The 12,025-nt window shown below is 43.1% G+C and overlaps 1 protein-coding gene across 3 annotated transcripts in view; it reads left to right on the top strand.

The window, feature by feature from the left end:
- The window catches only part of sppl2 (signal peptide peptidase-like 2), a 45,687-nt gene that overhangs the window by 5,611 nt on the left and 28,051 nt on the right, over positions 1-12,025 (top strand). For all 3 annotated transcript variants that reach the window (XM_029724767.1, XM_029724768.1, XM_029724770.1), the window contains exons 4-8: positions 2,004-2,093; positions 2,479-2,618; positions 10,834-10,976; positions 11,442-11,538; positions 11,764-11,880. In XM_029724767.1, the coding sequence (XP_029580627.1) occupies positions 2,004-2,093; positions 2,479-2,618; positions 10,834-10,976; positions 11,442-11,538; positions 11,764-11,880 (587 nt within the window). The remainder of the gene's footprint in view (positions 1-2,003; positions 2,094-2,478; positions 2,619-10,833; positions 10,977-11,441; positions 11,539-11,763; positions 11,881-12,025) is intronic.

Here is a 12,025-nt window from a genome sequence, read left to right as displayed (position 1 = left end):
GAAAGTATAGGGAGTGCAACTTTACTTCCCGCGAATGGCAATCAGCATTTACAACTACATTACTGGCCATATCATTCAGCAAAGACCGGCTGGTGAGAGTCAACTCATTTAGCAAAGACAAGCTGGTAAGAGACTACTCATATAGACAGGCTGGCATGAATCAACTCATATCATTCAGCAAAGACAGGCTAGTAAGAGTCAAACCATATCATTCAGCAAGTCCTATCATTTTAGTCTGTGGTTCCATACTTGTCTATGTTTACATTTTTACATTTTTACATTTTTACTCATTTAGCAGACGCTCTTATCCAGAGCGACTTACAGTAGTAGTGAATGCATACATTTCATTTTCATTTCATACATTTATTATTATTATTATTTTTTTCTCTTCGTACTTGGCCCCCCGTGGGAATCGAACCCACAACCCTGGTGTTGCAAACACCATGCTCTACCAACTGAGCTACAGGGAAGGCTATGTTCTTTAGCTATCTCTCCTGTTCCCTTTGATCTTCACTACTGCAGTTCTGATAGGCTTGGAAGGAGAGAAGCAGAATAAGAGCATTGGGACACACCTTAGTATTCAGGTTATACAGTTACCACAAATTATTGGCACCCTTGATAAAGATGAGCAAAAAAGACTGTATAAATAAATGATATAAATACTGAGCTTTATTGTATGAAATATTATACAATTGCTTAGAGAAAACGATTTTTTTTAAGAAGTAATATATGTTTTCTCAAAGATGTTAAAATTATTGGCACCCCTAAAGATTCTTAGAAATTAAATCAAACAAAATAAAATCTGTAATAACATTCTACTTAAAATAATCTCAGTTTGTACTGTATTGTGGCCTTCCATGTCTTCCCGTTTCACTGGGGGTATAAAAATTTGGTAACACGCATGTACAATGTATGACATCCATCACCATGAGAAAAGGCAAAGACAAGACAAATGGTTGTTCACCTTCATAAATCAGGCATTAGGTACAACAAAAATTGCTAGAAAAATGAACAAATATACCACTTACCACTATTAGGGCAAGAAGTTTAAAATCACTGGAACAGTGGTCAACTTGCCTGGTATTGGACGCAAGTGTCCCCATGCACAGTGAAGAAGATGGTTTGGGAGTCAAAGAAAAATCTAAGAGCCAAAGTTGGAAAATTACAGAACTTGGTATCTTCGGGTCACTAAGTCTCAAAACCATGTACACCAGTGGTGGGTTTGGCGTCAAAAGAAGTATGCAGAAAATAACCTCATACCTACTGGTACCTACCTATATGGTGGTGGATCTTTTTGATGTTATGCGGCTGATTTGCTTCCACTGGTCCTGCGGCCCTAGGTAGAGTTCCTGATGCCGTTGACCTTAACAAGTACCAGGATATTTTAGCCAAAAACCTGTCTGATTCTGCCAGGAGGCTGAAACTTGTGGATCAATAACCCCAAGTACACTTCAAAATTCACAACGAAATGGTTAATTGACCACAAAATCCACATTTTGCATTGGCCATCTGTCTCCTGACTCGAACCTGATTTAAAAAATCTGTGGTTTAAATGGAAGAGGGCAGTCCATAAGTGCAGACTGAAGGATATCAAGGATCTGGAAATATTCTGTTTGGAGGAATGGTCTAAGATCCCTCCCAATGTGTTCTCCAAATTCATGAAATATTTTTGAAAAAGATGTATTAAAAACAGTGCTGCCAATAATTTTGACACCTATTTTTCTGGATGTTTTACTTGTTAAACAAAAATATTTCTCTGAACAATTGCATTAGTAGAAAATAATATAATTTGAGCATACAATATAGCACAGTATTTGTATTATTTATTTTATACAGTCTTTTTTGCTTTGTCAAGGGTGCCAATCATTTTAGAGGTGACTGTAGGTCATCGTGTGTATCTGTCCTAGTAGCCTACTTGGTGTATGAATAATAGATTGAATAAAGATTTTTCCAAAAGGCTTTTGGTTCTGTACCGTATTTGCTCATTTATTTTTCCTGATAAGACCCCACCGGCAGGAAACAAGACTCAGTATGAGAAGATTGACATCCCTGTGGCGCTGCTCAGCTACACTGACATGCTGGACATAAGTAAGGTGAGAGGGGAGACCAACCAATATTAGCCTGGGTACCAGCCATCATGCTTGTTTGGCATGACAAGGAGTGTCAAGGAGTAGAATGATGGCACAAACAGATATGGGACCAGGCTACATCAACACTGTTCAGCAAGGCACAATGTGGGATTGTGCAATGTTCAGTAAAGCATATATCTTATAGATCAGAGATGTCTCTAACATGTAGAGAAAGCATTGAGGGTAAGATACCAGGTCAGTTCTATTTATGACATGTTTTATTTGCCGCGGTTGGCATGTTGCATCCTCATGTATGTGACTCTGTTCAAACAAACTTAATGTTTGAAAATTAACTTGACTAACAAATATCAATAAATTGACCCAAATGCCATGTTCTTGTCCCCTGCAGACGTTTGGACAGGGCCGAGAGGTGGCCATGTACGCCCCGAGCGAGCCTGTCCTGGACTACAACATGGTCATCATCTTCCTCATGGCTGTGGGGACAGTGGCCATCGGAGGATACTGGGCCGGCAGCAAGGACATCAAGAAGTAAGACTGGTAGTAGTCTAGTAGTAGTAGTAGTAGTAGCAGTAAGGACAACAACAAGTGAGACTGGTGGTAGTAGTATCAGCAAGGACATCAAGAAGTGTGGCAGATATATACAGTATGGACACCTACTCATTCAAGGGTTTTTCTTTATTTTGACTATTTTTACATTGTAGAATAATAGTGAAGACATCAACACTATGACATAACACATATGGAATCATGTAGTACCCCAAAAAAGTGTTAAAAAAATCTAAATATATTTTACATGTTAGATTCTAGAAAATAGCCACCCTTTGTCTTGATGACAGCTTGGCATTCTCTCAACCAGCTTCACCTGGAATACTTTTCCAACAATCTTGAAGGAGTTCCCACATATGCTGAGCACATGTTGGCGGCTTTTCCTTCACTCAGCAGTCCAACTCATCCAAAACCATCTCAATTGGATTGAGGTCGGGGGACTGTTGAGGCCAGGTCATCTGATGCAGCACTCTTCTTGGTCAAATAGCCCTTACACAGCCTGGAGGTGTGTTGGGTCATTGTCCTGTTGAAAAACAAATGATAGTCCCACTAAGCGCAAACCAAATGGGATGGCGTATCGCTGCAGAATGCTGTGGTAGCCATGGTAGTTAAGTGTGCCTTGAGTTCTAAATAAATAGCGCTTGATGGTTTTTGCGACTGCACTTGAAGAAACGTTCAAAGTTATTGACATTTTCCGGATTGACTGACCTTCATGTCTTAAAGTAATGATGGACTGTTGTTTCTCTTTGCTTATTTGAGCTGTTCGTGCCATAATATGGACTTGGTCTTTTACCAAATAGGGCTATCTTCTGTATACCACCCCTACCTTGTCACAACACAACTGATTGGCTCAAACGCATTAAGAAGGAAATAAATTCCACAAATGTACTTTTAACAATGCACACCTGTTAATTGAAATGCATTCCAGGTGACTACCTCATGAAGCTGGTTGAGAGAAAGCCAAGAGTGTGCAAAGCTGTCAAAGGCAAAGGGTGGCTACTTTGAAGAATCTCAAATATATTTTATATTTTGATTTGTTTATCAATTTTCTTCGTTACTACATGATTGCATATGTGTTATTTCATAGTTTTAATGTCTTCACTATTATTCTACAATGTAAAAAGGAAGAAAAACCCTTGAATGAGTAGGTGTGTCCACATTTCTTTGACTGGTAGTGTGTGTGTGTGTGTGTGTGTGTGTGTGTGTGTGTGTGTGTGTGTACAGTCCGAAGTTTACATACACTTAGGTTGGAGTCATTAAAACTCGTTTTTCAACCACTCCACAAATTTATTGTTAACAAACTATAGTTTTGGCAAGTCGGTTAGGACATCTACTTTGTGCATGACACAAGTAATTTGTCCAACAATTGTTTACAGACAGATTATTTCACTTAAAATTCACTGTATCACAATTCCAGTGGGTCAGAAGTTTACATACACTGAGTTGACTGTGCCTTTAAACAGCTTGGAAAATTCCAGAAAATTATGTCATGGCTTTAGAAGCTTCTGATAGGCTAATTGACATCATTTGAGTAAATTGGAGGTGTACCTGTGGATGTATTTCAAGGCCTACCTTCAAACTCAGTGCCTCTTTGCTTGACATCATGGGAAAATCAAAAGAAATCAGCCAAGACCTCAGAAAATAATTATAGACCTCCATAAGTCTGGTTCATCCTTGGGAGCAATTTCCAAACGCCTGAAGGTACCACGTTCATCTGTACAAACAATAGTACGCAAATATAAACACCATGGGACCACACAGCCGTCATACCGCTCAGGAAGGAGACGCGTTCTGTCTCCTAGAGATGAACGTACTTTGTTGCGAAAAGTGCAAATCAATCCCAGAACAACAGCAAAGGACCTTGTGAAGATGCTTGAGGAAACAGGTATAAAAGTATCTATATCCACAGTAAAACGAGTCCTATATCGACATAACCTGAAAGGCCGCTCAGCAAGGAAGAAGCCACTGCTCCAAAACCGCCATAAAATAGCCAGACTACGGTTTGCAACTGCACATGGGGACAAAGAACATACGTTTTGGAGAAATGTCCTCTGGTCTGATGAAACAAAAATAGAACTGTTTGGCCATAATGACCATCATTATGTTTGGAGGAAAAAGGGGGAGGCTTGCAAGCGGAAAACACCATCCCAACTGTGAAGCACGGGGGTGGCAGCATCATGTTGTGGGGATGCTTTGCTGCAGGAGGGACTGGTGCACTTCACAAAATAGATGTCATCATGAGGTAGGAAAATTATGTGGATATATTGAAGCAACATCTCAAGACATCAGTCAGGAAGTTAAAGCTTGGTCGCAAATGGGTCTTCCAAATGGACAATGACCCCAAGCATACTTCGAAAGTTGTGGCAAAATGGCTTAAGGACAACAAAATCAAGGTGTTGGAGTGGCCATCACAAAGCCCTGACCTCAATCCCATAGAAAATTTGTGGGCAGAACTGAAAAAGCTTGTGCGAGCAAGGAGGCCTACAAACCTGACTCAGTTACACCAGCTCTGTCAGGAGGAATGGGCCAAAATTAATCAAAATTCTTGTGGGAAGCTTGTGGAAGGCTACCCAAAACGTTTGACCCAAGTTAAACAATTTAAAGGCAATGCTACCAAATACTAATTGAGTATATGTAAACTTCTGACCCATTGGGAATTTGATGAAAGAAATAAAAGCTGAAATAAATCATTCTCTCTACTATTATTCTGACATTTCACATTCTTAAAATAAAGTGGTGATCCTAACTGACCTAAGACATGGAATTTTTACTAGGATTAAATGTCAGGAATTGTGAAACAGTTTAAATGTATTTGGCTAAGGTGTACGTAAACGTCCGACTTTAACTGTGTATATATAAATTAATAGTTTCTAATTTTCAGAGTACAAACTCAACGGACACTATGAAAGCTTTAAACCAAGTTTTTCTGCCCAGAGGTTCAATACAGCTGTATTAGACAAAGACATGGTTTCACCCATGGTAGTATACATACCCAACTTTTGGTGGAGTCTCCTTATCACTACACATTGCATCATTATTGCTAGGCAGGGAGCTGAGTGAAATGGGCCTTAAACAGTTCCTCCCCTTATCAGTATTGCCACATGTGACCATTTTCCCTGCATTCAGCCTCTCCCAAGCTTCATTATGGCACCCCTCATGTCTCTTTTATAACTAATGATTAATAATTGTTCAAGCTCAGAAACCGTATGTATGTATGTTTGTATGTATGTATGTATGTATGTATGTATGTATGTATGTATGTATGTATGTATGTATGTATGTATGTATGTATGTATGTATGTATGTATGTATGTATGTATGTATGTATGTATGTATGTATGTATGTAATATTTTTTTAAATTAACGGGTCACTTGTGTTTTTGTTTATTGGATAGGAAAGAGGTAGAGAGGAAAATAGAGGAGAGCGTGTGCGCTGAAATGGCATTGGGCCAGATTCAAATCAATGCTGCAGCAGTATATGTGATCTGGAGGCAGCAGCGTAGACCACTAGACCACCCTAAGCCACTCCAACAGACAGTTGTGGAAAGCAGCGTGCTCTGAGACTACAAGGGAAGTGTGGTGGGGGGCTTCATTTAGACCATGGTTTAATTATCAAGGGTTATCATTTGGGATGTAATGATTCACCGATACGCATCAGTCCCTGATTCAAATGTTTAAGGTACAAGTGCATTTGACCGCGCACCTGTCAGAAAATAGATTAAAATGCTACAAATTGCCGATTTGCTAAAATGTTTAGCAAATGTTTTTTTTTTGTGAATTAAATGTAAAAATATTTTTTTACCCCTTTTTCTCCCCAATTTTGTGGTATCCAATTGGTAGTTAGCCTTGTCTCATCACTGCAACTCCAGTATGGACTCGGGAGAGGCGAAGGTCGAGAGCCGTGTGTCCTCCGAAACACAACCCAACCAAGCCGCACAGCTTCTTGACACTACCCACTTAACCCGGAAGGCAGCTGCACCAATGTGTCGGAGGAAACTCCGTACACCTGGTGACCGTGTCAGTGTGCACTGCGCCCGGTCTGCCGCAGGAGTTGCTAGTGAGTGATGGGACAAGGACATCCCTGCCGCCAAACCCTCCCCTAACCCGCCACAGGAGTTGCTAGTGCACGATGGGACAAGGACATCCCTGCCGGCCAAACCCTCCCCTAACCCGGACGACGCTGGGCCAATTGTGCGCCGCCCCATGAGTCTCTCGGTCGCGGCCGGCTGCAACAGAGCCTAGACTCGATCCCAGAATCTCTGGCCTTAGACCACTGCGCCACTTGGGAGGCCCCGCTCATCTTTTGTGACAACTGATGCGTCCTCTCTTTCAGCGTCGAACTGCATGTAACTGTCGGATAACCCCAGGCAATATCAGTAGCCTTGTCCAACTGCGCACTGTGCCCAGCTTCGCCTTGTCCCGTGTGGCTCAGTTGGTAGAGCATGGTGTTTGCAACGCCAGGGTTGTGGGTTCGATTCCCACAGGGGACCAGTACGGAAAGAAATTATGAAATGTATGCATTCACTACTGTAAGTCGCTCTGGATAAGAGCGTCTGCTAAATGACTAAAATATAAAATGTAAATGTAAAAGGGAAGCACAGCCGAGAGCTGCCCAGTGACATGAGCCTACCGGATGAGCTAAACTACTTCTACACTCGCTTCGAGGCAAATAACACTGAAACATGCATGAGCGCATCAGCTGTACCGGAAGACTGTATGATTACGCTCTCCGCAGCCGATGTGAGTAAGATCTTTAGACAGGTCAACATTCACAAGGCCACAGGGCCAGACGGGTTACCAGGACGTGGACTGCGAGCATGCGCTGACCAACGAGCAAGTATCTTCAATTACATTTTCAACCTCTCCCTGTCCGAGTCTGTAATACCAACATGTTTTAAGCTGACCACTATAGTGCCTGTGCCCAAGAACACTAAGGTAACCTGCCTAAATGACTACTGACTCGTAGCACTCACGTCTGTAGCCATGAAGTGCTTTGAAAGGCTGGTCATGGCTCACATCAACATCATCATCCCAGAAACCCTAGACCCACTCTAATTTGCATACCGCCCCAACAGATCCACAAATGATGCAGTCTCTGTTGCACTCCACACTGCCCTTTCCCACCTGGACTGAAGGAACACCTATGTGAGAATGCTGTTCATTGACTACAGCTCAGCATTCAACACCATAGTGTCCTCAAAGCTCATCAATAAGCTAAGGACCCTGGAACTAAACACCTCCCTCTGCAACTGGATCATGGACCTCCTGAGGGGCCTCCCCCAGGCGGTCAGGGTAGGTAACAAAACATTGCCCAGCTGATCCTCAACACAGTGGCCCCTCAGGGGTGTGTGCTCAGCCCCCTCCTGTACTCCCTGTTCACTCATGACTGCACGGCCAGGCACGACTCCAACACCATCATTAAATTTGCCGATGATACAACAGTGGTAGGCCTGATCACCGGCAAACAGCGAGACAGCCTATAGGGATGAGGTCAGAGACCTGGCTGTGTGGTGCCAGGACAACAACCTCTGCCTCAACGTGATCAAGACAAAGGAGATGATTGTGGACTACAGGAAAAAGAGGACCGAGCAAGCCCCCTTTCTCGTCGACGGGGCTGCAGTGGAGCAGGTTGAGAGCTTCAAGTTCCTTGGCGTCCACATCACCAACAAACTAACATGATCCAAGCACACCATGACAGTCATGAAGCGGGCATGACAAAACCTATTCCCCCTCAGGAGACTGAAATGATTTGGCATGGGTCCTCAGATCCTCAAAAGGTTCTAGAGCTGCACCATCGAGAGCATCCTGACTGGTTGCATCACTGCCTGGTATGGCAACTGCTCGGCCTCCGACCGCAAGACACTACAGAGGATAGTGCGAACGGCCCAGTACATCACTGGGGCCAAGCTTCCTGCCATCCAGGACCTCTATACCAGGCGGTGTCAGAGGAAGGCCCTGAAAATTGTCAGACTCCAGCCACCCTATTCATAGACTGATCTCTCTGCTACCACACGGCAAGTGGTACCGGAGCGCCAAGTCTAGGTCCAAGAGGCTTCTAAACAGCTTCTACCCCCAAGCCATAAGACTCCTGAACATCTAGTCAAATGGCTACCCAGACTATTCACATTGCCCCCCTCTCCACACCACTGCCACTCTCTGTTGTCATCTATACATAGTCACTTTAATTAACTCTACCTACATGTACATACTACCTCAACTAACCGGTGATCCCGCACATTGACTCTGTACCGGCACCCCCCCTGTATATATTGTTATTTTTTATTGCTCTTCTTTAATCTCTTATTCTTATCCGTATTATTTGGAACTGCGCTGTCAGTTAGGGGCTCGTAAGTAAGCGTTTCACTGTAAGGTCTACACCTGTTGTATTCGGCGCATGTGACTAATAAAATTTGATTTGATTTAAATTTATATCTGCTGCTGATGTAGCTCATGAGCTGGAGCTGTCTGAGCTGACGTGTGTGTGTGTGTGTGTGTGAGAGTGTAAATTATGTATGTCTATGGTGTGTACTATGTAGGCACCTGAGCTGAGCCAAAGGGAGACTCGGCATCTATCGACCCACTACCACTATCAGATTGGGGGGAGCCTATGTTTTTTGTCCCCCCACTTTGGTTCTGAAATCACCATCACTTGTCATTTTTTCAGATTAAGTGTTTGAGCTAGTAATGTAACAATATTTAACATTTACAAATTATCCAATGAATATGTAGTACAACTTTGGATTCCCTCCCATCTCAAAATCGAATGGTTTTGACTGTTCAAACGTTTCTACGGCGTGCTCTTTTCGCTTCGGCCATGCAGTGCGCTTCGCAAACGTGATTGCCGTCCTCGTTATGAAATTATCAACTTTACCCTGTTTATCTACAAATGACCAAATGCACTGATTGTTTAAAGCATAACTACCAAAACCATTGCTGATGGTGAACCTGAACAATCAAAATAAAATATATTGTAAGCCCTGTTCAGCAGGTATAGCCAGATGAGTTGTCTTCAGAAGTTTACTTTTATACCAGCCACACGGTACATCGTATTATCGTGAGAAACTCTACCTCAGGCGAGCAATGCTCGAGACTTCCTTAGATATCGTGCACCAGCTGTTGTTTACAAAAATACATAGACCGCTGCCTCTTGTCTTATTAACAGACACCGCTGTTATATTTACATGTTTAAATTTTAGTCATTTAGCAGACGCTCTTATCCAGAGCGACTTACAGTAGTGAGTGCATACATTTCATTAAAAAAAAAATCCCCCGTACTGGTCCCCCGTGGGAATCGAACCCACAACCCTGGCGTTGCAAACACCATGCTCTACCAACTGAGCCACATGGTACATCGTATAACCAGCCAGCTGTATGTTGATATTGTCGTCGTTAAGCCACGACTCCGTGTAGCATAAGATGTTACAGTTTTTAATGACCCATTGGTAGTTTAATCTTCCCAATAACTCGTCCATTTTATTGTCCAAAGATTGCATGTTTGCTCGCAGAATTGAGGGGAGTGGGGGTTTATTCGATCGCCTCCTACTCCTCAGAAGGCAGCCCGCCCTCCGGCCTCTCTTTCGCTGCCTCTTCACGCAGATCACTGGGGTCGGGCTTGTTCCCGAGGGAGCCGTATATCCTCCGCCTCGGGCTCTTAATTTAGAATGGAAAATGTATGTGTTTATGCAACAAATGTTAGTGTATCTTACAGAATCGCATCGATTCGTTCTCTAATCAAACCGAATTGTTTCAAATGAAAATGGATCGTTCCTGTATCGTATTAGAGCCCATGTATAGAGTCAGCTGCACATCCCTAGTTATCATCTCTGGGGAAAACCCACCCAACACAGTTAATCTTGTCCGATGTTATTCCACTGAATTGCAGTCTGAAGACTCATTCTACTGTGTGTGGAGGCAGTGTCATAGGGCAAGGCTGAGTGAATCCTTGTGTTGTCTGAAGAGACAATTCTATGTGGAGTGGAGGGCATGGCTGTGTGACTCAGTAGAGTGACTCAGTAGTGATGTTGACCAGAGGGAAAGAGCCAGCTACACTGCAAGGCTGAGTGGCCATTGCTGGGGTGACTAAGAGCAGAGTGGAGAGAGAGAGAGGGCTAGAGTGAAATTGCCTCTACTGATCAGAGGTCAGTTCGGCATCCCAGAGGCATCCTCCCTCACGTGTCCCTGTTGTGTCCCTCTGCAGGCGCTACATGAAGCACAAGCGTGACGACAGCACGGAGAAGCAGGAAGAGGAGACGGTGGACGTGACGCCCATCATGATCTCTGTGTTTGTGGTCATGTGCTGCTCGATGCTGGTGCTGCTCTACTTCTTTTACGACCACCTTGGTACACACCTAGATATACACCTGTAGCTGTCGTTATCTCTACCTCTCTCTCTACCTGTAGCGTTCTGTCTCTCTCGCTCTGTCTGTCTGTCCGCCTCCCTCAGCCTTTCTCCATGTCTCTCTTTCTCTCTACCTGTTTTTGCAGTTGTCTGTAAAAAAATAAGTAATTACATTATAATAAGCTAGTTGAAATACAATGCCCTTCCTGCAGGGGTTAAAGTTTTCTGTCACAGAGAAAATGACTGGCATTGGGCAAACTCACAGTTTAATACATGTACTAGATTTAATCCTCTTTCCCTAAAAGCATGATGGTTATGCCTTTTTTCATGAAAGGGGAGGTTAACTTCGCCCCACAGACAATCGATCTGAGTTCTACATACCTTTTTTTGTTTGTCGCTTTAGCCACAGCCCTCCTGTTCATTTCTCTCTGTGTGTATGCTAATCCTCGAGCTCTCTGTCGTTTTAGTGTATATCATCATTGGGATATTCTGCCTGGCCTCGTCTGTTGGCCTCTATAGCTGTCTCTGGCCCTTTGTGAGGAGACTTCCCTTTGGCAAGTGCAGGTGAGAGACTTATCAAATAAACTTAACAAAGATCTGTTCATAATCACAGATTAAGTGGTACCTAATCAACCTAACAACACAAATCATAAGAAGAGTAGGCCTATTCAATCAACCAATTAAAAACAAACGGAATCAATGCAAATAGTTTACTCTTCTCTAACTATTGTTGGTTTTTTACTTTTTCCAACTTTTAATATATTCCTGGTTTGTTGTGTATGTATATAGGATCCCAGAGAACAACCTTCCCTACTGCCACAAGAGGCCTCAGGTCCGCATGCTGCTGCTGTCAGCCTTCTGCATCGGAGTCAGTGTTATCTGGGGCGTGTTCCGCAACGAAGACCAGTGAGTTTCTGTGGGCGTGTGATCAAATCAAATCGAACTTTGCCACAGGCGCCGAATACGACAAGTGTTGACCTTACCGTGAAATGCTTACTTACAAGACCTTAACCAACAGTGCAGTTCAAGAACAGTTTTTACAGTTTTTTTT

Source organism: Salmo trutta, chromosome 31 (assembly GCF_901001165.1).
Source record: "Salmo trutta chromosome 31, fSalTru1.1, whole genome shotgun sequence".
Lineage (NCBI taxonomy): Eukaryota > Metazoa > Chordata > Actinopteri > Salmoniformes > Salmonidae > Salmo > Salmo trutta.
Note: the sequence above shows the minus strand (reverse complement) of the source record. Positions and strands in the feature narration are given on the sequence as shown.